Consider the following 26,344-nt stretch of genomic DNA (forward strand, 5'->3'; position numbering starts at 1 on the left):
AGCCGCCACAGGATCTGGAGCTGTTATATTCCCTCCTCTTCCACTTCCTGTTGCAACCAAATGCCATTTGTACCGTTAAAAAAAAAAAAGAAAGAAAAAGCTCTGAGAAATCCTACAATAAAGAAATCTGTTTTCATATTGTTTAACCCAGTGTTTAAAACATTTATTTAAAAGGGGTACCTTTTTTCTCTTAACACCTAATAATTTTGGGGAGAGTTATGAGGTTTCCCAAGGCATAGTAGGATCGCATTCATTTTTTTTAGACTATTTTTTAAAAACAGTTTAGATGTACAGAACAACTGAGAACAGAGTAGAGAGAATTTCCATATACCTCCACACCCAGTTTCCCCTTTTACGAATATCTTATACGTAATATGGTACCTTTGTTGTCACTGATGGCCCACTGATAGTATATTATTTACTAAAGACCATAGTTTTTAACCTAATGCCCCTCTTCTGTTCCAAGAACCCATCTAGGGTAGACATATTTGTCATGTCTCCTTAGGTTCCGCTTGGCTATGAAAGTTTCTCAGGCTTTCCTTGTTTCTTTTGACCTTGAGAGTTTTGAAGAGTACTTGTCAGGTATTTTCTAGAATGCCTCTCTACTGGAATCAGTCTGGTGTGTTTATCATGATAAGACTGGGATTACGGGTTACTGGGAGAAAGATCGCATAGGTCACGTGTCAATCTAATCTGGGCCTGGGTTTTTCCTTTAATTCCCATTCCTGTTTGTACCATCAGTGGCTAGCAACGCCCTGGCTGGGTGGCGGGCACTGGGCATTCAGCACTGGCCACCATGGAACACAGGACTTTTTATTTCATGAGGACCCTGATGTGTTCACCAGATAGGCCTTCTCAGCACCTGTCCTGACACAAAGTGAAGTTCACCGCCCATCTCCTCCCACCCCCAGCAGTAGGAACGAAACTGCACCCCCAGCCCTTGGTAGGAGAACACACTCACCGTCATCCAGAATGACCAGCAGTGGAGCCAGGAGGTCACACATGCCCTGGACATAGCCAATCTCAATGTGCTGCCAGATGTAGCTACGACAGAGACACAGGGGCTCAGTGTGGACACCCACACCCTGCCTCTCCAACCCATTCCTCCCTTGCCTCCTCTGTGGTCCAGCTCCCCACCCCTCACCAGGACCACGCCCTCAACCCCCTGCCTGCATCCCCATCCCCAATCTCACTCTCTTCAAACCTCCAGCTCAAGGAGGTCCCTGAGCGCTCAAAACCGTCACAGTCTTCCACTGTGTAACAGGACACTATCCAAGCCCTTAAATGGGGACACAAGGCACTTACAGTCCCTTCCCTTCCATATTCACAGTCTCACCCATCAGGCCCCAGTACTTCGTCCTCTCTGGCCACATGGCACTATTCAACTTGTACAGATAGAGCACACGCGCATGCCCCTGTGCTTGCACAGTTCCCTCTGTCTTAAATTCCCATCTGCCACTTAAAAGTAGTGAATATTTACTGGGCATTTACTGTTTACTCAGCCTGCTATACATATATTGCAGCATTTAATTCTCAGAGGAATATTCCTAACATATTAGCAGTACTTACTTCTTCTGGTCAGTGGTATTGATGACTGGATATGGGAGAAGTTTCTCTTTATATCTATGAACTGATTTCCTTGGTTGATTTAGGTTTTTAATCAGCCTGGGTTACTTCCATACTTTTAGAAATAAAAATAACTTTCAATGAAAAGTAGGAAGTAGCCCCAGGTCTTGGCTTAATAAAATACAGCACAGACTCCAGAGCCCCAGAGATGTGGGGACAAGTTCCCGCTCGGCCACTGCCCAGCTGGAGGCCTTTGAGCAATGTCGTACCCCCTGAGCCTCCACTTCCTCACCTATAAAGGGGGACAATACTTACCTCAGAGGCTTGTTGTGAGGATTAAGAGAGATGATGTCGGTGAAGGGCTCAGGACAGAGCCTGGTATACAGTACGTGCTTAATAAATGTCCTCTATTATTAACACTACTATGATTGTTATAGTGTCAGCGTGGGCTGGAATAAGATCTGGTGGGCCTGGTGCCAGCTGCAGAGGCTGCAGTTCTAGCTGGGCTCTCCGCAGTCCACCTTCTACCCTCCCCATCCGATCTGATCCCCTACAGATGCAGCCCTGCCCCGGCCCCAGCCACCTGCACATGACGTTGCGCAGCTTCTCCAGGTTGGCGGGCGTGAAGTACCAGTAGTTGCGGTCGCACCTCTGCACGTCCTTCTCGATGCGGTGCAGGTTCACTGTGTACAGGTCGAGCAGCTCCGGCTGCCGGCCCACAGGAGGGGAAGAAAACAATTACACCCCAACTCCTCTCAGAGGCTAATTTTAGAGATTCTCACCCCTCTCCTTCCCCTCTCCTGTCGTCACTGTAAGGACATCCTCTACCGCGCCCAGTTGAGGGTTTGATTTGGTTTTTGTTAGTTTTCTAAGAAATCCCCTTCACTTTGTATGAGGAATATTGTTTTAATTTTTTTCTTTGATAACACAAAGCAATCCTGAGGTGCATGGATGCATTACTCCCATTTTATAGATGAAGAAACTAAAAGAGAGTTGTAACTGTGGCTGGAATTATGTCCCTCTCTGCCGAAGACTGGATAAGTGGAAGGAACTGAAGTCCGATTCTGGAAATAAGCTGGACCTGATGCCTTGACCCCAAAATCCTGATGACATGGCTCAATGATATGGCCAGAAAACAAAAGAACATCTAAAGGCCAAAATCAATCCCAAAAGGCAAGAAAATACCAAAGCTGGCTTTTGCTTGAGGGAAGCTGCCAACACGGGAACATTTAAGCTTGGATTTAATGGTGTTGTGGTTCCCCCACCCTCAAGGTAAGGAGTCTAGTGAGACTTTTCACATTGAGGCAGGACTCCAAAGAGCCAAACTCAAAGATTTAGAAGATATTGCACCTGGGTGTAAGTCAAGATGCTCATCATCAAGGCTGCTATCGATTGATCGAGTGCTCACGACGTGGTAGGCACAGAGGGCCTGACTCAGTAATTTTGAAAACAAGCCAGGAAGACAGATAGGGGAACTGAGGCTCAGAAAGATGAAGGGACCTGTCTAACTGGTCACTTTAAACCCAGGACTGTTTGACTGCTAAGGCTGGGTTCGTTAAGTATTTTATCATCATTCCCCCCAAATGGGTTTCCACCGTGATCTCTTTGTGATGGGGAAAATGCAATGAATCAGGGCTGTCTGGAAACTGAGGTTTGGGGTGCACTCCCTCCCTACTACAGCTGTAGGAAACTGAGCGAAGAATTGTAGACACTTACGGAGTAGGTGACACCGCTGGATGACACAGGGGACGCCTCGTTGTTGGCAGCTGTGCTCACGGCCAGAGAAGCCAAGGCTGGGAAGAGACTCTCCATCTCGGGCTCCTCTGAAAGGTTGTCCTCACTGTCCACCCGGCCGCACTTCACCTCGCTGCCCCCCCAGCCCTCCATCGGGGGGCCCTCCTTTTCAGGCAGAGCCACGTCCATGCTGCCTGCGATGGACATGAACTCGTCCATGCTCTCGTTGGCGAGGAGGTCACTCTCCAGGCTGTCCTGCACGGCCAGCTGCTCACGGGGAGCCTCGTCCCGGGAAGTGGTGGCCTCGCTACTCTGCCCTTCGTCCACGCTGCTGTCCCCGGGTCGCAGCACCAGGGAGGCACTGCGCTGGGCGTCCATGACACTGTCCTCCGTACTCAGGCTGGGCTCCGAGTGCTCCGAGAGGCCAGAGGAGAAGTTGTGGGAGGAAGGATGGCCGGAGTCCGGGGAACAGGTGCCATTCACCAGGTTCCCATTGGGGATCTTGGGCTGTTTCTCCTCCAACCTGCCTTCTGTCTCCACCTGCTCCACTTCGTCCACAGACTCGAACACCTGAAGACAAGGTGCACAAAGACAGATGGACTAGGAGGGACACTGCTTCCAGCAGTAACCTAAATACTCATCAACAGGGACTGGTTCAAATATGGAACATGCATGTGATGGAACACTGCCCAGTCAGTAAAAGGAGTGAGGCAAGACAAGGTGCGATACATGCTCCCACTTGTGAAGAATAAAAGAGTAATCTACCTGTATGAAAATGCATAGAATAATCCAGAAAGAAGCAAGGAAGCATTGCAGTTGACTCTGTGGAGGGATGACTAAGGAATTTACATGGATATAATATGCTTTGTTTAACCTGTTCCTTATGTTGTTAACTAATATTTTACTTAAATTATGTGCACGTAAGTTTGTATGATGGAAGTCAAAGCCAAATTTAGCTTTCTCTGCAATATTTTAACTTCTTTACAGGGAAAATGGATCATGGTTACGTACGTAATTAAAAACTCAATCTTTAATGCTGGTATAACGGCTAAAACAAATAAACCGTAAGTGACTCGGAGATGATGGGCATCCAAGCCCATTATTGCTCCAGGTTGGAGGGAGGGTGATGGGCCGGTAGGGGGCGTGGCCTTGGGAAGGTCACCTGTGTGCTGCTGCTGGAGTCGCTCTGCAGGCGGATGTTCTGGTGGCCAGAACTGCAGCTCTGGGAGGACTGAGAGAAAAAAGGCAGGAGGGAGCCTGGGTGAGGCTGCAGCATCCCGGCTCAGAGCCCCTGCACTGAGCTCAGGAGGGGTTGCTGGGGCGAGAGTCAGAAGTCTAGTTTCATTTCTATTCCTGACTTCAGGAGGCCCCCTCTCAAGGCCTCAGGTTCCTATCTATGAAATGAAAGGGGTGGGGGTCTCACTGTCTGCTCCCTGGAGCATCTTCAGAGTCCACTCCACCAGCCCCTGGGCCTCCACCTCCCACCCCTGCAAGCAGGAAACCCCATCTGTCACTGCTCTCTACTTGAGACTTCTGGCTAACATTTTAGTTAGACACAGAGTAACTTGTATGAATGGCCTGATTTTTTTACTCCCTCTCTGTATTTGTGCTTTTTGCCCTATAACTTCTACTTCCTGCCTACTCTGATGCTAGGCTTGGCAGTGTGACCTGCTTTGGCCAATGGGATGTTAGCAAAGTCACCAGGGCAGAGCCTGAAAAAGAGCTTGTGTATGTCTCTCTTTATAATCTGCGTTCACTGTGAGAAAATACCAGGTAACCAGCTGAAGGGTAGGACGTGGAGCGCAAATGAGTCAGTCCGGGCAGGTGAGAGCGCTCTGTGAAGGTCAACAAAACTTTTAGTTGACTTTCAGAGTTCAGAACTGCCTTGCTGACCCACAGACTCACGAGAAAAAGGAAATGTGTGTTGTTGGAAACCACTGACTTTTGAGGATTGCTTGTTACGCAGTATTAGTGTAGCAAAATGATAGCTGATACATCACTAGTGAAGAGAATTAACTTTTTTTTCAGTTCCTGCTTTGGGCCACTAAACTGGAGACTCTGTGAGAACAGGTATGTCTGACTTGGTCACTGAAGTATTCCTGATATCTCAGAACATTCCTGACAGTACCTGGCACATGGTAGGCACTCAATAAGCATTTGTTGAATAAATGAAGTCTAGCACTGTGGTAGGTGCTTTATGTACACTACTCATTTAAGCTGTGCACAAACCTCCCCTCTAAATGAGTATTTCCCTTTGACAGATGAGGAAACTGAGGCCCAGAAGTATGGGTGCTTGCCTGAAGCACCAGGGCTAGAAAATGGGCTAGAGTTCAAGCTTAGGTCTGTTAAACTACCAAGTCTCCTTCCACCCAAAAACTAGGGACGAGGTTCTGTCCCCAGGCCCCAGGCACCCAGTCCTCACCATTCCTACCACAGCCTGATGGAGAAGATCCTGGCTTTCACGCCCACCCTCCACTCCCTCAGGTGAGCCGCCCATCACCTCGTTGCTGATGGTGGAGTCCCTGTGCATCATCCGGTGCAGGGGACCCTCCAGGCTGGCCCCTGATGAGCATTTGGCCAGGGCAGCTGCGTGGGACTCCCGCTCCCTCTGCCGCACAATTGCCTCACAGCCCAGCCATTCGGACATGGTCTGTGCATAGCAGGCATGAATCTGCTCGTCCACCTGCAGGGCAGATGCAAGGTCACCGGAAGTGCTGGGACCCTGAGCCCTGGAAGCACCCATCTAACATTCATGGCATAACATTCAACCCACATTCACTGACCACCTACTATGTGCCAGGAAGGCGAGGTGGGAGGTAATAAAGAAGGGTGTGAATCCACAATTATCTCAAAATAAAAGTTTATTTTTAAAAAATGACATCCATGGCTTGTGCTGTATTTCTATTGGAGAGCGCTGCCCTTGAGCTTCCTGGCTCCCCCCAGCTCCCTGCCCAGCTTGGTCCAAAATGGGACCAGAGCTCCCCCAGCCTCACAGTACCTGGCTCCTGTGATTGCCAAAGACCCAGTGCAGTTCAGGGTAACCAACCTCCTTCCTTTCCGTTTCTGTCATCCCGAACTGGTAGTGGCCCAGCAGGAAGGGCCACACAGCCTTGCGGATCTCGGGCTGGATGCCCCCATAGTAGATAAGGCGCAACAGCTCCTGCTCCTCGTAACTCTGTGGTGGGGGGACAGGGGAGAGCAAAGGGTTTGTTTCGTCAACAGAAAGCCAGGGGCAGACTCTGTGATCCAGCAGTTCTTCTTTTCAGACCTAGCCCTTAGGACCCCTGGCATGAATGAGCAAAGCCATATGCACCCAATATCCACTATAATGTGATATGAAAGAGCAAAGCCCTGGGAACCCCTCAACTACCCACCAATGGGAGAACAGTACACCCCGACATGGGAATACCACACAGAGAGTAGAGAGGTGCATCTATGAGAACCTACACAAAATGATGCTCAATGTGTACTGTTAGTGGAAAAAAACAAGATGCAGATCGTGTCTAGTATGAACTCATTTTTGTTAAAGAAAAAAAGGAAAAGCCCTAACCGGTTTGGCTCAGTGGATAGAGCCTTTCGGCCTGCGGACTAAAAGGTCCCAGGTTCGATTCCGGCCAGGGGCATGTACCTTGGTTGCAGGCACATCCCCAGTAGGAGGTGTGCAGGAGGCAGCTGATCGATGTTTCTCTCTCATCGATGTTTCTAACTCTCTATCTCTCTCCCTTCCTCTCTGTGATGAATCAATAAAATATATTTAAAAGAAAAAAATTTTAAAAAAGAAAAAAGGGAAAGCCAGGGTATAAGGAACTTATATTTCTACCTAATTTTCAATCAAATTTGTATACTTGCTTATTTGGGAATATTATCTAGGAGTTTTTCATCTCAACTAAGCTCTAAGAAAATTGTTTTAAAGCAAATTAATCCACAGTGAACATTAGTAGCTGGTTCTGTATACACTAATGATTTAGGGGCATACTAGGATGACTTTAACAGCTGTCTCCCTCTAACTTAGCTCCTCTCATCATTCTAAGTAGATTCGACTGCATTATGAATTCCTGCTCACTGTGGACTCATAGCACCTCATGCAGGACTGAGCATACAGCTGGTGCTTAATAAATGCTTGGCCACTGATGGATTCTTACTCCTTCCAGAAGAGTATGTGTATTTTCCATCCTCCTTGATCCTCACCCCAATGGGCAGAAGCAGGCTATGGGTCTTAGAACTCTTGAGTTTTGGTATGCAGAACCCAAAGATATCACAACATCCTTGAGTCCCCACAAGCAGATAAGTCTATTCCTTAGATTGCAAGATGTCCCCCACCTGCTGCAGTCTCACCACAGGCCGAGCCAGGCCAAGCCTTACTGTGCTGTCCTGAAGGTACTGCTCCCAGATCCCGGCCGTCAGCCCGTGTCCAGCATCGCAGGGCAAGTCTGGAGACACAATCATGTGATTGACCAGGGCTGACAGGTGGGTCCGCACGGTGGACAGGTGTCTGCAGTAGGCAAGCCCTGTGCGGGGAGATAAAGGGTCATCATCCACCATCCAACCCTCCTTGCCTTGTCTCAGAGTCTCCAAGATGCTGCCCATAACCTTCCTGAACCCTCATGACCCAACGAGTTTTCATCACCCCCTTTTCCAGGTAAGGAGCTTAGGCTCAGAGGGGGAAGTCACTTGTGGGCTTGACTGCTTAACTGCTCTGTGACCGTGGGGTGGTCCTGTCACCTTTCTCAACCTTGGTCAGGGTGATACCACCTCTGCTAGAATCCAAGGTATTTAACTCACAGGCTAGAAGCAGAGTAGGGGTGGGCTCCCTGTGCCTCTGGGTGCCTCCAATCCACACACAGAGAGAAAGAGAGCGGGAGAAAAAGTGGAGCTGGATAAACAAGGTCCCGGCGAGTCATAACCAACAGGATGCTGAGGGCACTGGTTTGCTTTCAAAGATGGCCCTGCACTCTAAACAGAATGCCTGCCAACCTTCACCCAACCCATCCTGGGCACCTGGAGGGCACGGTGCCTGGAACACGAGGCACCCGGCAAATACTGGCTTGTGCTGGTTTTGACTGCATACCTTTCTTCTGGATCTCCCCCACCATCTCATCCTTAACTCCCAGAGAGGACCCTGGACCTTCCTGAGCCTGAGGACTCGCCCCTACCAACAGTGATGATGATGATGATGATGATGATGATGATGATGATGATGATGGCTAACACTTACATAGCACATACTACGTACGTGCCAGGGAGCTGCCACCTGAGCTTACCTAACTTCACTCATTTAATTCTCGCCACAGTGGGTACTCTTATCCCCATCTCATAGATGGAGAAACTGAAGCACTGACTGGTTTCATCACCTGCTCAGGTTACATAGCTAGGAAGCGTGGAGTTGGGATTTGAACCCAAACTGCCTAGTTCCAGAACCTGGGCTCTCAGCTGCCATCAGGGATGAGCCACATCATGTGAGGACATCATTCAAGATCCCTTTAAACCCTCTCCCCTTCCTCCAGGAAGTTCTTCCATTTGGGTTCCATAAATACTCACCCAATGCCTGCTCCATGCCAGGCCCTGCATTAGGCACTGGGGATGGGTCAGCCCAGAACAGGCAAAAGCTTTGATCTTGGAGAGTTCACACTCTCCCTGCCTCTTCAGGCACTCAGGGATAGGACCTGCACTGCTATTTCACAGGCCCATGCAGCATGTGTTAACGCTTTTCTAGAATCCTGAAATACACACACCTAGGCTGAGAGGCTGGGGAACTAAACCCTGCTAAGAACTGATATAGCAGAGTGAGGGAAAAACATAGCCTTTGCGTCAGGCAGACCTGGGTTTGAGTCTGTTGCTTATTAGCTGTGTGACCTTGGGCAAGTCATTTCCCCCTTTCTGTACCTGCGTTTCCTCATCGGTTAAAATGAAATAATCAGAGTACTTATATTATGAATTTCATTTTTAAGTTCTTGGGAAGGGATCAGGCCACCTTTCTCTTCTGCTCCTGCCCACAGGGAAAGGGAACAGGCCGTTATGAGCACCTGTGATGTGCAGCACTAGCTGCGGGGGCTTTATGCATGCTTCTCATTCAGTCCTGAAGACAAACACTCTACGGTGGGCACTGGGGATGCAATGGCAATTAAACCAAACCCCTGCCACCAAGGAACCCCATTGCTCACTGCCCTCTCTTAGGATCAAAGTATATTTATCTCCAATTTATAGATGAGGAAACTGAGGCTCAGAGAAGTTAATATCATGTCACTGAAACCAGGAATCTAGGAAATAGAGGAACATGGGTTCAAACTCCAGAGCCAGGCTCCTCCCCCCGATATTGATGGCACGTCACAGGCACTCAATGAATGTTCCCTGGAGATCACGACGGCAAATAAGGTCAATACGCACATCCATAGAAGGCTCTGGAAAGGATCTGGTACTTCATGTTGTCACAGAGAAGCTTCAGGGGAGCCCTGCCGGTGGAGGAAAAGAGAGACACTTAGGACAGACCCACCCACAGCCCAGGTTTCCTGGAGAGGAGACAACTCGTTATCTCTAGGAGCAGATTAAAGCCAGCCGGTCAAGGGGACTGTGGGGGTATTATTTCTGTTCATACAGCATCACTGCCCCTTCTGCTATCTGCTTGGGAGTCACTCCATAACTCTGTCCCTATGGCTTGGGTAGAGCTGATTCTTCCCAGTGCATGACTCACATTGGAATCACAGTGATTGGGCCAGAGGTGGTGATGTGACCCAACCTGGGCCAATGAGAATCAGCCCTGGGACTTTGGTTGGGGTAACTGGGAAACAGACACTCTTTTCCCTGATTAAGTTCCAAAGCCAATGGGATATGGGCAGTGGCATCTGGGATCCATTTTTGCTACTGCATAGAAGGGCCTGCCTAAGCCATGAAACCATCATAGTGGCAAATAGAAGCAAGAGCCAAAGAAAAAAACAGATTCCTGTTTTGAGTATCTGGATCCAGCCATACCTGAAGCCACTGCACCTGTGGACTTTTCAAGTCTGTCAGATTTTCCTTTTTACTTGAACCAGTTTGAAGTGGGTTTCTGACACCTTCAGAAAGAATTCTGACTTCTGAAGTGACCCCCCTGAACCAAACTGAGCCAAACTGGGACTCAGAGTCTAGCTGATTGCAAAGCAGGTGATGCCGCATAAATTCTCCTTGCATGGGAATTCTGGGGGGCTTTTTTGGCTGAAGAGGAGAGAGGAATAAGGCCCCAGCATTGTTGTAGAAAATAAGGGCTGCTGAAGAGAGTGTTGTACCTTCTTGCGAAAAACAGAGTAGAGGAAAATGATCCCAGAGGACACCCAGGAAAACCCGGGAACACTGAGTAGAAAGCATGGCCGAAGTCCCCCAGGTACACCTGGAGGCATTAAACTTTAAAGGCACCCTCTTTCTGCCCTCAGGTTGGCAAGACTCGGATTACATGAGAAGAGCATCTCACTGACAGCTGTCCCATAGTGTGCTTAACTACCTGCAAGGTGGTGAGCTCCCTGTCACTAGAAGTGTGTAAACAGATACAGTGAAAGGGGGTACTAAGTTAGAACAGCACTTTTCAGTGGTCCATGGACCACAAGCCCCTAATTACTTGGAATTTCTCCACCACGTGGATTCCTGGGCCCCACACAGACCCACTCAGTCAGGACCGCCAAGAAGTAGTCCAGGCACCAGTAGGTTTTCCTACGTCCCCCAGGTGATTCTGACGCACAATAACATGTTAGGCTCTCGGTTATATCAGTGCTTCTCAAACTTAAAGGTACACATGGTCTTGGGATCTTGTTAAATGCAGATTCTGCTTCAGGAGGTCTGGGATGAGAGACTGAGAATCTGCTCGGATGGTAAGGTTTCTGGTCCCCAGGGCTTAGAAGGCTTAAAAAATCTGAATCCAGCCCCCTGCCCTTGATGTTCCTACAGCTGATGACTGACCACCCATTGGGACAGAGGCCCAGAAGGGAAAAGCGCATTCCACTCGTGTAGGCCAGGCCAGGTCAGCAGGAAACAAGACCATTCTCATGAGTGGGCCGCGTCCTTCTTCCAAAGAGACCAAAGCTCTATGTGCAAAGAAAGAGTTGATCTTGGGATGTAACTTATACAATAAAATAGCGTGTAATTTATTGAGCATTACCATGTAGCACATGTTGGCCACTTCAAACCATTATTTGATATGTCCTTACAATAGCTATATAAAGTAAGCATTAGTGTCCCATTTAGGCATGTGTGGTTGTCATTAAGTAGTATTTCTGGTTTCTGTCTGGAAGTGCAAGGGGGAACTCCACTTCCTGGCTCCTTGTAGACAGGGCCAATGAGGTGTGAGTGGAAATGACAGGTGCCTCATTTGACCTGGGGCATTTAAATTCCTTAACTAATAAAGAATTTAAAGATAAAAAAATAAAATAAAATAAATGAAAATAAATAAATGAACAAATAAATAAATGCAGCTTTGATGCCCTAACTGGTTTGGCTCAGAGGATAGAGCATCGGCCTGCGGACTGAAGGATCCCAGGTTCGATTCCGGTCAAGGGCATGTACCTGGGTTGCGGCACATTCCCAGTAGGGGGCATGCAAGAGGCAGCTGAATCCATGTTTCTCTCTCGTCAATGTTTCTAACTCTGTATCCCTCTCCCTTCCTCTCTGTAAAAAATCGATAAAATATATTTAAAAAAATAAGTAAATGCAGCTTCGAGTCCCTCCATGCCATTTCCCTCAGTCACTGTGATTGGCAATATTCAAGATGGTGGTGGCTCCATCAGCCGGGCCTTTGATATGCAGAAAGCAGAGTCTCCAACTGATCCATAACAGACACATAGCATGCAAGACAAATAAACCTTTGTTGTAATAGCCACTGAGATTTTAGGGCTGTTTGTTCTGCGACATACGTTCTTTTTCCATGTAAGGAAGCTCCAACAGCTAGGACTTCACAAGGCTAGGATTTAACCTGGATCTGGATGATTCCGGAGCCTCTGAAGTCAGCGCAAGGCAAGTAACAGGTATCTCCAAATCTTTGGTAAATCCTTCCGATTCCCTCCCTCCACAGCTCCAGCCCCTCATACCTCTCATGTTTGCAGCCATTGGTTGAGCCACCATCACCTGAGCCACTCTGTGAACAGGATGAGCAAGAGGATTTGTGGGTACTGGGTTGCCATAGCGATGGCAGGTTGCTCATGGAGACATCCATCAGGTCCTGGGGCACTGTGGGGAGTAGAAAGGCAGAAGAAGAGCCCTGATTGAGCATATGTGGGTTACAGAAGCCTCACCCCAAAACAAGCCGCTCACTCCTAGGCCAGCACAGGAATAGGAAAAGCCCCTTAATGTCACAGTAGGAAACAGCGACCACAATCGTTGTCTGACCCAAGTTCCTGAGCCATCCTGATCCAGTGAAAGCCACCACCAAAATTTGGGGCCCCCAGCAAATGGGCAGAGCTGATGACGGTAGAGAGTGGAAGAGAACCCAGAGAGAGACCAGAGCCAAGAAAACAGGCCCAATCCCAGAGTAGGAGGCCACGCCTCACACCATGTTGTCATTCAGCTGTCCTCACAGGAGGCTGACATGGAAGGACGGGGACCTGCTGGGGGCTTCTGGGGAAGGCAGATGGTCTCCAGTCCTCTGTCCAGTGAGACAGAGGGAGCCTGACTCATCTGATGAGGCAGGGCACACATGGGTGAGAACCCAGTGGAGCCTCCCACTGACTAGAAGAGGGTACCTGTGCTGTCCGTGGTCCTGATCCAGCTGCTTCAATGGGTCTCAAGTAGGCTGGCCACCCCCAGAATCACATGGGGGCGGGGGCTTATTAAAAAGCCATAAGCCTGTATCCCACCCCTGACGTACCCAATTAAAACCTCCTGGTCATACATCCCTTGAGTCTATATTTCAAAAATAATTCTGATATAGCAACCACATTTGAAAACCAAGAAAGCACGACTGATCTCCTAACTCTTGGACATTGGTGATTCCTGCTCAACTGCTCCCAGGAATATGGCCCTTAAGTTTCCCTCACTGTTTTCTTTCCCAGCTCCAAGAACACCGCAGGATCTGTGCCGCTGCAGGACAAACATACTGGTGACATATACATCACAATTTCTACAGTTAACTTCTTGGCCCCCTGGCAGTTCAAGACAGGTGCAAAAATTATTTTCTCTAGGACAGGGCTCAAAAAATATTTTCTGTAAAGATCCAAGTAGAAAATAGTTTTGGATTTATGAGCCAGTTGGTTGCTATTGTAGCCACTCAACTCTGCTGTTGTAGGGCAAAAGTAGCCATACATAAAATGTAAACAAACAAGCATGGGTATGTTCTAATAAAACTTTATGGGCACTGAAATGTGCCTTTCATATCATTATCACCTGTCACAAAATATTATTCTGCTTTTGATTTTTTTTCTCAATTATTCAAAAAATGTAAAGACCGTTCTCAGCTCACGGGCTGTACAGAATGAAGCTGGGTTTGGCCTGCAGGCCATGTTTGCCAAGCCCTGCTCCAGGAAATTAAGAGGGATGCATATTTACCCTGGTGCCAGGCGTCCTCAAGGATGAGTGGTAATATGGCATCTTTTCTCGGGCTCCAAGGGGAGGGTAGTTGTGGGCTCAGCCCCACTTGTCATCAGAGCGCAGTGGCTGACAGGGTCAGCTCCTACCCAATGACGTAGGACAAAGCCGCCTCCAGAATGAGGCTTTGGGGGCCACCCAAACTGGCTTGTTACACTAAACCTTCCCAAGCAGACTCACCAAGGAGCTGGCCAAAAATGACCAGCAAGCCCCTGTAAAATGTTCTAGAAAAACAGCCCCAGTTCTTAGCCAATCTCAGGGAAGCATTGATCAGTTGTGCCCAGGTGTGGCAGGCATGCCTCTGCCCCCAGTCCCTCCCACCCTGTAGACATCACCCATGGATCCCTTCACTACTGAACCCACAGCACTCCAAGCTGCATCACGCAGGGTACCAACTGGACAGCATAAGGGTACTTATTTGTCTTTCACCTCCATCTCCACTAGGACCAAGACTCAAATGACAACATGGCAGAGGTGGCTGGCACCCAGTCCCAGGGATGGGGGGACCCAGACATTACTGGGGGGCTGCTGCTTCAAGCCTGGTATGGGAAGGGTGGCGTCCCATCTGGTTTGGGCCCACCGACTGCCCCTGGCCACCACCAGCATGGACCGGCCCACAGGAACCACCGTCCAGGCAGGGCCCACGGAGACCGAGGATGTGCTGCCCAAGGGGTCGGGAACAACTTGAGACACAAAACAAAAAGCACCAGTGAAATGGAAAGTCTGAGGCGGGCAGAACACTGAACCGACCAGAAGAACCAAGTCTTCGGAACTTGAACCTTCACCTTGTACCCCAACCTCGACCGCCCCACACACAGTGGCCGAGTTGAATGCACTGATGTGAGCTTTTCTCTGAACCAGCAGTTCTCAGCCTGAGACAATTTTCTTCCAGTTTCCTCCAATGACGAGAGACATTTCTGGTTGCCACACTTGGTGGGCAAGGGATGGACTAGCCACTTGGCATCTAGTAGGTGGAGACCAGGGATGCTGCTCAACATCTTTCAGCGTACAGGACAGCCCCTATCACAACGGATTGTGCATCCTAGCGTCTTGAATCCTAGCGTCTGTCCTGGTGGCACACGCAGCCACAAGAAGCTAGCATTGATATTCCCCAAATAAGGGAATCCAGCCTGGCTCCGGCAAGAGCCTGTTGGAGGATGAGCCCCTGTGGAGAGAGTTTTCTGGGAAGGTGGCCACAGGGCATCTGGTCTTGGCTAATGAACCAGCTCTCTGGTGGGGCTGTGCGCACAGACAGCCTGGGCAGGAGTGCACATGCTAAGGAACACTTCAGGACACTCTGGCTCTTCAGGAAGGAATATATGGATGGAAATACACTAACCCAGCCCTGTAGGATCTTACTGCCAATCCAACTCGGCGATGGATGAGAGATGGAGCACTAAGTGGCTGGACATGGCTAGTTCAACCTTGCTGGAAGGACGTCTGCTTTCAAAGAGCCTCTCACTGCGCAGCCAAGGTCACTTAAGCAAAGGGAGGCTTCAAGCCATTACCCATCTGATCGGATCAATAGGGTCACAGAGGGTTAAATAACAGAAAGGATGTATAACTTAATACTGATTTGTTTTACAGACGTCCGTCCACACAGTACTTAATAAATGCCAGGCCTCCTTTCAAGAACTTTTCAAATAGTAATTCACTTAATCCTAACAACAGTCCGTAAGAATGATCATCTTAATAGCAACAATCTCCATTCACTAAGCATCTGTCTCACGGCAATCAGCAGGCAGCTCATCTCCTGTGCTAGTGCCAAGCACTTTGCTTCCCTTTGCTGCTTTGACTATCATTTATTGAGTGCCTACTATGTGCAAGACCTTATTTTAAGGGCTTTACATTGATCGCCTCATTATCTCATTAAATCCTTACAATATGTTGAAGTATAATAACACAATAGCAGCTAACATTTGAGTGTTCTGTGTCAAGTGACTTATCTAATTTAATTCTCCAAAAGCCCTATGAAATATGTGCTGTAGACACCCCATTTTCCAGATGATGAAACTGAGGCATAGGAGGTTAAAGCGACTTGCCCAAGTTCATCGTGATTTCCAGAGTCCAGGTCACTGCCACCATACCATGCCGCCTCCCAGTCAGTGGCATCTTCATTCGCTAAGGAGAGTGGTTATTTGTTCTCCTATGGGGGCAAATCAAGGCCACCAAGGTACGAACTTCCTGATTCCAGGTTCACCCGTTAGCCCAGAATCCAGACCCCTCGTCCTCTATTTCCAAACGCCTAGTTCATTTTTAGGATCAGCTAATGGCTGGCTCCCTGGGCCCAGGAACAGAGCAACTTACCGAACTCGGACTGCAGGCTGGGGTAGATGATCCTGAACACGTAATCCGTGGCCTCGTCATCTTCCTTGTCTGAAGCTGTGGACTCGGCAGAACCCTGAGGGCTTCGCTTGCGCAGTTTGGGAAATACTTTGCCCTGAAAGAACATGTCCCAGTGCACAGTCCCTGGGACACACCTGTCCCCCAACTGGATGTCATGAGGGTCGTGACGGGGTGCGCATGAGCCCGAAAAGCCACCTAAGGGCTCCTGGGCAAGAATGACCATTCACCCTGGCTGACCCCACCCCCAGCCACGATCACTCACCTTCCCCCGCTGAGACCAGAGCGGTGGGTCCAGCTGCCCGTGCGGGAGCAGCCCGTTCTCCAGGCATGAGAGGAACTGCAGGAGGTGCCCTCCCTTGGGGAAGTGGAAGGGTGGCCTCTGGATCCCGTCCTGGCTGACCAGCACCACTGTCCCGCCGCTGTCCACTGCCATGTGACCGACCACAGAAGACCCAGCAGGAAGTCACTGAGAGGCATGGTGACGGGCCCTCCGGGCCAACACATACCCCCAGGCCGATAAATGGACCTGCTGAGGCTCTGGGACAGGTCTGGACAGAAGGTCAGGGGCAGTTTCACCTCCCCCAAGTCCCTCTCATCCCACCTATGATCATTGTTGACGGGAGCTGTAGGACACGGTCAAGAAGAACATGTCCTAAAGCCTCCAGCAAAGGGAAAGGCTGCCTCTCAACACCCATACCCCTCAGGCACCCTTTACAAATCTACTTGATCTATTTTTGTATGGAGGCTTTCTCAGTGCAGGAGTAACTGTCAGTAGCACGGATTGAGCACTTACTGTACATAAACACATCACGTTAAAGGTGCCATCTTATTGTAGTACTCAAAATATCTATTATTGCCTAGTTTACAAATGATAAAACCGAGGCTCGGAGAGGTTATATAACTTGCCAAGGGTCACACGGCTAGTAAATGGCAGGGTGTGGACTGGAACCCAGTTCCACCTCATTAAATAAGCTTATATGTTTTACATCTTGGTTGGCCACAGGTCCCTTGCTTTCCAAAGCAGCATGGCTCTCTGCTTATTATAAATATGTCTTCCTTGAGCTTTAAAGGGGAATGCTAGTTATTAATCCCAGGTCGGCTGAGCACTGACTTTGGAGTGACAAAGACCTGGGTTCAAGTCCAGGCTCTGGAGCTTATAAGCTGCATGTCTTTGTGCCATGCTGCTTCCTCACCTGTGAACTGGCCGTGACGGAACCCTTATCACTAGGTTGTTGTGATGATTAAGTAACAGGCATGTAAATACTCAGAGCCATGCTTGGCACACCATAATTGCTCAGTATTAGCAACTAACACCATGGGTTTGATGCTGAGATCTTAACACATGCCACTTGATCCTCACAATAACCCCATGAGTAGGTCCTGGTAGGATCCCCACTGAGGGGAAACTGAGGCTCAGAGAGGTGAAGTCAGTTGCCTGAGGTTGCGTAGGCAACAGGGGGGCAGGCGGGCAGTCCCTACCTTGCTGGTGGCAGTGCAGGTAGACGATCTCCTCCAGGCGGATGGTCATGGCATAGTCCCAATAGACGCTGGAAGGTGAGGGAAGTCAGAGCTGCAGGATGTCTGTCCACATCACCGTCGGGGAGGCCAGAAGACCACACCCATGGGTTCCTCCACTCTTCTCACCAGGACCCACCTGACCCTAACATCTGTATCACGGTCTTCCCAGACTATCTCCTCTTCCCTGGTCCCCTCCTCCCTTGCCTCCACTCCACAGAATGGCCACCTGACTGAGGCCTGGCCAATCAACATATCCTACTGTTTTGGCCACAGTGATTGATTGGTTCAGGGATGACCTCATGACATAAGCAGAACCAATGAGATTCAATTATCAAATGTATATTAGAATTACTGGGGAACAGATGCTCCTTTATGCTAGGAAAGTAGTGGTAAGGATGCTAGAAGTCGAGATGTGAGGCTATGGCAAGAAAAAATGGAGTCAACAGTCAGGAAGCAGAGCCAAGAGATGGAAAGTGTTCAGGTCTTCCTCACTTGAGTCCCTGGATCTAGCCATGCCTGAAGCCACTGCCCCAGGGTTTTCCAGCTCAGGTGTGCAAATGCTTAAGTCAGCTTGAGTTTGGTTTTCTGTCACTGGTATCCGAGTCTTGACTAATGCTGATCCTAACTTCAGGCCACCCTATGTCCACGGGCAGGAATCAGAACAGCCATTCAACAGCCTTGACTTCACAGGTCCCAGCAGGGTGACTTAGAGGCTTCTATGAGCCACAGTTTCCTCCTCTGCAAATGAGGATGCTAATGCCCACTGCATAGTATTGCTATGAGGATTAAATGGAATTGCCCATTTGAAGGGCTCAACACGGCACTGATACATTCTAAAAAGTGCTGGGTTAACGGGCCCTGTGATTTACTGCAGGTTTGCCTTTTTCAGCTTTTCCCCTCAGAACACAATGGGAGGTGGGGCCACAGGAATGCACTGCTCAGGTCTCCTTCAGGAGACCCAAGACTTTGCTGTGGGGAGCAGCTGACCAATGGCAAGAGAGGCCACGCCCCTGGATGCGCCGCTGTGCTATGCCAAGGCCACACCCCCTCTCCGCCAGGACTGAGCACAAGTGGGGCCAGTGGGGGCCTATTCCTGTGGGACAGGGGACTCCTCCAATGGTAGACTTTAGCCTGGGAACTCCCCATTGATTTGGCCAAACTTATGAAATCTTTGTTAAGATATTTCTGAGCCGACTTGGCTCAGTGGATAGAGTGTCAGCCTGCAGACTGAGGGGTCCCAGGTTTGATTCCGGCCAAGGGCACATGCCTGGGTTGCGGGGCTTGATCCCCAGTAGGGGGTGTGCAGGAGGCAGCCAATCAATGATTCTCTCTCATCATTGATGGTTCTATCTCTCTCTCCTTCTCCCTTCCTCTCTGAATCAATAAAGAAATATATTTTTAAAAAATGTTATTTCTGGGTGGTGTTTTGGCCAGGGCTCTGCCTCGTTCCCACACCCTAAGATTCTTCCAGTCGGTTACTGGATCCTCCCGAATTCTTGAGTTCCCCATGAGGCCACTGCCGTAGGGAGGCTGGGCCAAGCGGCTGTAACAATCGGATGGAGCAGCAGGTAGGGGCAGGGCACAAGGGACAGGGCACAAACTTCCTTGTGCCAAGGGGAGGGGAGGGACCTGGCACCCTACCTCTTCTCATAGTCCAGATCTCCCACAGACCCGTTCATCAGCTGGTTGGGTGTCCACTTCAGGGTCATGAGGTCAGCAGTCTGGTGCAGGGACAGGTACCCTGGGACAGCCTCCATGTCATCCCTCTGTAGAGAGAGAAGGATTCAGGCTTGGTTGTAGTGCCAGGGTGAACAGTTAACATGGTCCATTGGACTCAAGGACACATAACCAGAATCAAGAGGTTGGGTCATTCCCTCCAAGGTCATGGCTATTTGGAAGACCCTGAACTTCCTTCTAGGTGGCCATACTAAGCAAGGCTATTGCAGCCAACCACCCAGGATGGTTGTTATACTAGTAGACCCAGCTGTGAGAGCTGCCTGCCCCTTGCACTTTCATACCCACACCTCCCTTCTGAGGTCCAGGGCCCTGCTGCAAGGGAGGACCTGGGAATTCTTTAGAAGTGAGGAGGAGCTCTGTCCCTCTCAACATCACCTTTTTCAAAGCAAAAGACACTTACCCACCATCATTTTAGCCAGTCTTAAGGGAGAAAAAAATTGCAGCTAACCTCTGTCTGCTCCCTGAGACATTACCCAGAAGCCCCTCCCCACATACCCGCAGCATCCTCCCCGCCCAGCAGCCTGAGCCTCTGGCTTCCCAATCTGCCTGCAGAGCTTCTCACCTGCTATACTGTAATCCCAAGTGGGGTAGGGACTGGAGAGGGGTGTCTCTAAGCCTCACCCATAGAGGCGGCAGCTGCTCCACCAAATTCACCTCAACATTTGTAGACCAACAACTAACATTTACTGAGCATCTGGTATGTATCCAGTATGGCTCAGGGTCACATGTCTCAATTGAACCACCCAAGCCTGCAGCCCCACCAAGGGGGCACAGTCGCAGTCTTTCATCCATTCTAAGATGCACATCTGTCTTTCACATTTCAATGTGCCTGAATACGAGGATGCATCTTATAATCAGCAGCATCCCACCACTGGGATGCCGTTACCATTGCCTGACGCATGTACACTCAGTCACAGCTGTTCATATTGTTATTGCAATTAAGTTTTGTGCATGGTGGTTACTGCACATGTGGAGAAAAGTTCTTGGAAGGAGGCCTGGCATTTATAAAAACTATATCCAAATAAATCTCAAAGAGCTTTCAAAACACATAAGAGTTTCAAGTAGAGAGAAAACACTGTATATAATTTAATAGCACTTTCAATTTCCTGATAGTCATATAAAAAATGGTGCATCTTAAATGGATGCTTCTTAGGTCTCAGGAAATAGGGTGCTGTACCCACTACAATGTGGATACTGAGGAGTGACTTGCTCAGGGTCACCCAGTGATTGTAACGGTGACAACAGAGCTGGGTGGCCAACAGCTGTCACTCTGCTTCCTCTCAGCTGAGCCCAAACACTACACTGACCCTAGTGTTCCCCAGGAGGGGACAGCAAAGGAGAATTCCCATGAAGGGAGGGACACCATATGCCTGCTCATCGCTATTCCTGGGGCCTGGCCCAGTGCAGGGCACAGAGGGTGACTGGTGAGTGGCAACTTCTGGCACCAGCCATCCTGAATTCAAATAACTCTGTGCCTTACTCTGCCCTCATGGGCCGCAGTGTAATCAGCTAGGATAACAGCACCTGCCTCAAATGGTTCTTGTGAAGTTTAAATGAGTTGATATAATTAAAAGCACTTAGCACAGTGCCTGACACATAGGAAGTGCTTAATATTAACTATGAAGATGTTTATCTTGCTATCCTAAGCATCTAACACTTAGTAGGTTCCGTATAAAGGTGTGCTGAATGAGTGGTAACGAGAGAATGAAGGAAGAGATGGCTGGATGAACAGGTAGATGGACAGATGGTCTAGAGAATAAATGGACAAATGGATGGATGGATGGGTGAGTGGACATAAATACAGGAAGATGGATGAAGGAATGGTGGGAAGTGCAGAAACAGAAGGATGGTGGCTATAGACACTGCAAGAGAAGTGATAGGCTGGCTGACGATATTGACATATGGGTGGATGCATGGATGGATTTGATAGAAGGAAATACTGGCATGTGGATGCATGAATGAAGGAAATAGCAGCATATGGATGAATGAATGGATAGAGAAAATACTGGCAGATGAATGAATAGGTGGGTGAGTAGGTGGGTGGATGAATGAATGGGCAACCTAGAGCCAAAGGGAACTTCTCTATAACATGGAGTCAGACCCCCAGTGGAAGATCTGGGCCCACAATGAGCTCTCACCGGCTGAACGAGAACGTTGTTCTTGCCATACAGCAGGGTGGCCCTGGAGTTCTGGTGCAGGGACTCCACATAGTCGCGGGCAGAGAGGGATGGGCGGTCATCCATGCTGCCACTCGAAAGCCTCTTCTGGATCTGGCAGTGTGAGCGGAGGTAGAGGATGAGGCTGGAGTGACCTTCAAGGCCCCACTCCATCCCCTGCCCCCACGCCCAGTCAGGAACTCAGCCTGATTCCCCCACAGGGTCTCACTGCCCACCCCACTCACGCAGAGGGCGGGGCGCTTGGTGGGCGAGTCCTGTCGCAGGTGCGAGCTGTGGATGCGGTGCCTCTGGACGAGCTCGTCAGCAGAGGGGTCGGTCCAGAAGTGATCCGCCGTCTTCATCTTGGTGTATTCCAAGGCACAGGGCCCCACTGCAGAGCAGAGGGGCTGGTAATCCTTGGCCCCTGAAAGTCTGCCTTCCCGTCTACCTCCAGGTGGGCCACCCATTGCACTATCCCTCTCCTCTGGTCAGCTAGGATGCCCCAGAGTCCTGCTAAGGCGAGAAACAAGACCCTGGGAGCAACAGACAGGGAACAAGTGAGTTTAATGGGGGAGGCTGGAGGGAGGTGAGCGAGGCCCTTAGGAGGGGCCCTGTGAGCGGGGACTGGAGAGACACAGGAAGCTCAGAGCGCTGGACCACTTACCCAACAAAGACGCAAGGATGGGGCCATCCACAGGGTCCATCAGGAGTGCTTCTTTTTCATAGTATTTACTAGCAAGAGAGGAAAGAACATGCAGGTTTGGGAAGTGACCGGCAGAGGGTGCACCATGGCCTGGTGGTTAAAAGCAGACAGGATGGGTTCACACTCCCTCTTGTCATGAGGTTACCTCTGTAAGCCTCAGCTGCCCCACCCGTAACAGGAAGATGATAATGTATCGCATAGGGTTTTTGGAAGGACTTTCAAGAGAGACAACAGATGTAAGGCACTGATTTTAGCACAGTCACTCCAGCAAGTCGCTTACCCTCTCTGGGGCTGAGCATGTCACTGCTTAATACACGACTGTAATAAAAGCCTTAATGAGGTAATGGGAATAATTAGAAGGCTGCTGAGGCCTGGCTGGTTTTGTCTGCTTCTACCGCATCTTCCATTTCAGACAGGAAGTCATTAGGAGGCACAGATGATATCTAGCCCTCTAATATTATTGAGGCGATAAAATGCTTTTCAGCTGTCCTTGTCCCAAAAGGCTGTATGAACAGGCCTTCCTGTCCAGATAACTAATGTGGACAATGCTGGCCTGACACACACCCTGGGATTCTGGCTCTTCAAAATAACACGAGAAGCCATCATATGCAGGGTTTGTGCTGAATGTTTTCAGCCTTTGTTTGAGCTGTGTAGTGGTGTGTAAGTCTGTGCAAACCTTAGTCAGTCTAAAGATAACAGAATTTCAGAGTTGGAGAGGACCTTGTTCTGACCTCCTGACGGATCTCAGTCCCAGGTTGGGTAAGTGACTTGCTGGAGGCCACACCCAGGTGGATTGGCTCTTTGCATCCTATAGTCGGGGATGAAGGGCAAAGGATCTGGAGTCAGATAGACCGAGGGGGAGCCCCTCTTGGCTACTCTCTCCCGCGCTGTGTGCCCCTGGGCAGGGGATTACCCTCTCTGAGCTTCGATTCAAAATGGAAAGAATGAGACGCATCTATCCAGGCTGTTGGGAGGATGAAATGTTGACCTGCATGTACAGCAACAGCACCAACTCTGACACCAGGAATTTCTCACTAAATTGCTGCAGCATCATTGTAATTTTACCCCAAAGAAATCTCCTACCAACCAGAATATTGGTTGAGGCATAACTGACATGCCCCAGGCATGCTCAACATCAAGTTTATACAGTTTAGTGTCAGATATAAAGATAATGCTTCGAGACATTTTCCATTCCACCATTCCGTGTCCCTTCCAAAAATTGGCAGTTATGTGACCTTGGAAATGGTGCCTGAAAAGACATCAGGGAGGCCCGGGAGAAAGGTGTGACAGTAAAGGTACCGGAAAAAGTTTCTTTAAGGTGACGGGTTTCTGTCGGACAGTTCTTCTTCCTGAGTGTGGTGATGTTTATACGAAACAACGCGTTTTAACATTTCAGAGAACTACATAGCAAAAACATGAGTATATGTAAAAACTGGTGAAATCCAAATAAAGCTTGTAGTTTAGTTAACAATGTTGTACCAATGGCAACTTCTTGTTTTGGGTCTTGTAGTCTGGTTGTGTAGAATGCTATCATTGGGGGGAGGCAAGAACTCCCTGTACTAATGTTGCAACTTCTGTGTGAATCTAAAATTCAAAATACAAAGTTTAATGAAGCAACAGCAGGTTAGCATTGATGCTCAAATAATTACTCATTCTTTTTGACTGACATATTCAGTAGGAAAACACAAGGTCACACACCACAGGCAGTAACCTCAGAGGCCCTGGGGACAGGGCAGGGGACAGAGATGTGTTACAATTTACAAGAAGGTGAAGAGATTAACTGCAGCCCCAGAGCCTGGATTTCTTTCAGTTCCTCTCCTGCCTCAAGGTCCCTGCTGTTCCCTCTTCTGGGAACACTCTTCCCCACCCCCTTCACCTGGTTAATGCCCACACACCCTTCAAATGGAAGCTTAACTGTCATACCTTCCAGGACACTTTCCATAAGCACCTGGAGGAGGTGAAACACCACCCTCTTGTCTTGGAACACTCGCCACATATTATTAAATTACTACTTGACTGTTTCCCTTGTTACAATGTCAGCTTCATGAGGGAAAGGACCTTGCTCTGTATTTGCATACATATTTTCCCAGCAAACAGGCAAAGAATAAAATATATTCTTTTATTACCCAATATCCACTGTGTGTGAAGATGTAGTTAAGTTAAACAGGCACTTTCATATCCCAAAAGATGGGGAGATTATTAGATATTTCTCTCTCTCCCTCTGGCTGGAAAGGAGTACTGGCCACGAGGAATCTCAAACTATAGATTCTTCAGGGCTCCCCCACTGCTCTTGGCATAATATGACAGGTAAAAGCAATGTATCCCCAACATCTAGGTTAGTGCCTGGCACATAGTAGATGATCACTAAATACTTATTTGGATGAATACATGAATACAGGGATAAATGCTTGCCAAGAGGACTCATACTATAAAACCTTTACATCAGGTAATTCTGAGCCAGGAGAGAAGATGTAGAAAGAGTCATTATTCACTTCCAAAATGACTAACTCCCTTTCTCATCTCTTCTTTGAAGTGGCAGCAATCCCTATCCCACTTACCAAAAGAGAAAACAGGCACAGAGCAGCTAAGTGATTTCCCTACAGCCATATGGTTGGCGGCAAGTAGACTGTGGGCTTAACTCGCTGGAGAAGACAGATCACCAAAATCTCAAGATCCTATAACCCATTCCAAATGCGAAGACCCCGCATTGCTACTAAACACCTGAATATTCCCAAGATTCTAATCTAGGCCGGTTCAAATTCAAATGTCCAGACGACCAGTATTTAGTAACTTTTAAATTAAGTGCACATCAAGGGGTCAAAAAGAAAGTGGCTTTGTGGGAGGGGTGCAATTTCCAAGACTGCCAGCAGGTGGAGGCAGAGTGCACCCAGGTGTCTGGTCTTTCCGGCTCACCTGCTGTTTTCCACAAGGTAATGCACAATTTTGTCCAGGACCTTCTCAAACAAGGCCGTGCGGATCCACAGGTGCTTGATGGCAAGTGGGGACAGGTTGGGTAGCTTCGGCAGCTTCCGCACATTCTCCTGGAGGCCCTGGATCTGGTTTCGCCTTAAAGACCAGTAAGGAAGGAGAAAAGATATTCACCAAAAAGGAAAATCCAAGAGGGTCAATATGCAAATGGGAAAATGGTCAACCTATCTAGGAAATAAAGAAATGGCAACTAAAACCATATTGCTCTTGGCAAATGGGTAAAGAGTTGAAAAAAATAATACCCAGTGAGCGTGAAGAGGTGGTAAAGAGACAAGTTCATACACTGTTGATGAGTAAGCTAGAATATCATACTGATATTTCTCTCTCTCAATCTCTCTCTCCCTCCCCCCCCCTCCCCCCCCCCTCTCTTTCTCTCTCTCTCCTAGAAAGGAGCGCTGGTCAAGGAGAGTCTTGGATTATAGATCCTTCAGTGGCTCCTGACTGCCCTTGAAACGCAAGCTTAACATGACAGACAGGGCACTTGGTGACCTTTCTCCTGATCACCTCTCCATCCATCCCTTTACTACTCTCCTTTCTGACACCATGATCTTCTAGCTAGACAGAGAAATCTGCAGATCTCTGAGGCTGCCAGGCTCTCACCTGAGGACTTTCCATGAGCTGCTTGTTCCTGCTTTCCCTCCCTATCCCATTCCAGGCTCACCCCTTCTCACTCTTTAGGTCTCAGTGAGGACGTCCCCGCTTGCAGAAGCCCTCTGAGACCAGCCAGAACTGGGGGAGGGGCTCTCCTCTGTGCCCTTATGACTCTGAAGCATAACTTCCTGCTCACTCTTCTGTCTTCCCCTCCACACTGTGACCATGAGGGCATGAACTAAGTGATGCAATTATTTTTTAAATACAATACTTCCTGAGAGTCTACCCCGGGGTAAGAACAGTTCCTCTGCATGTCAGGGCCTAGCACAGTGCCTGGCAGGTAGGAGGGGCTCAGTATAGCTATTCATGACTGCATGAATGAATGATGGCGCTCCTTTACCACCTGCTACGGGCATCTTGAATTCCTCCATTAACAAGTCACTCCCAGTATTATGGAAGGCCCATG

At 49.0% G+C, this 26,344-nt stretch overlaps 1 protein-coding gene across 2 annotated transcripts in view; it reads right to left on the reverse strand.

Moving 5' to 3' along the window:
- The window catches only part of SGSM1 (small G protein signaling modulator 1), a 55,249-nt gene that overhangs the window by 6,927 nt on the left and 21,978 nt on the right, over positions 1-26,344 (reverse strand). Inside the window, exons 5-22 of one of the 2 annotated variants that reach the window (XM_036354327.1) lie at positions 25,213-25,365; positions 22,261-22,328; positions 21,842-21,987; positions 21,579-21,710; positions 19,345-19,469; positions 17,665-17,732; positions 16,448-16,611; positions 16,147-16,279; positions 14,358-14,522; positions 12,348-12,486; positions 9,685-9,749; positions 7,663-7,808; positions 6,347-6,475; positions 5,801-5,983; positions 4,463-4,531; positions 3,283-3,870; positions 2,150-2,274; positions 962-1,044 (exon numbers count right to left, since the gene is read on the reverse strand). In XM_036354327.1, the coding sequence (XP_036210220.1) occupies positions 962-1,044; positions 2,150-2,274; positions 3,283-3,870; positions 4,463-4,531; positions 5,801-5,983; positions 6,347-6,475; positions 7,663-7,808; positions 9,685-9,749; positions 12,348-12,486; positions 14,358-14,522; positions 16,147-16,279; positions 16,448-16,611; positions 17,665-17,732; positions 19,345-19,469; positions 21,579-21,710; positions 21,842-21,987; positions 22,261-22,328; positions 25,213-25,365 (2,681 nt within the window). The remainder of the gene's footprint in view (positions 1-961; positions 1,045-2,149; positions 2,275-3,282; positions 3,871-4,462; positions 4,532-5,800; positions 5,984-6,346; positions 6,476-7,662; positions 7,809-9,684; positions 9,750-12,347; positions 12,487-14,357; positions 14,523-16,146; positions 16,280-16,447; positions 16,612-17,664; positions 17,733-19,344; positions 19,470-21,578; positions 21,711-21,841; positions 21,988-22,260; positions 22,329-25,212; positions 25,366-26,344) is intronic. The other variant, XM_036354326.1, reaches the window with a different exon arrangement.

Source organism: Myotis myotis, unplaced genomic scaffold, assembly GCF_014108235.1.
Source record: "Myotis myotis isolate mMyoMyo1 unplaced genomic scaffold, mMyoMyo1.p scaffold_m19_p_20, whole genome shotgun sequence".
NCBI lineage: Eukaryota > Metazoa > Chordata > Mammalia > Chiroptera > Vespertilionidae > Myotis > Myotis myotis.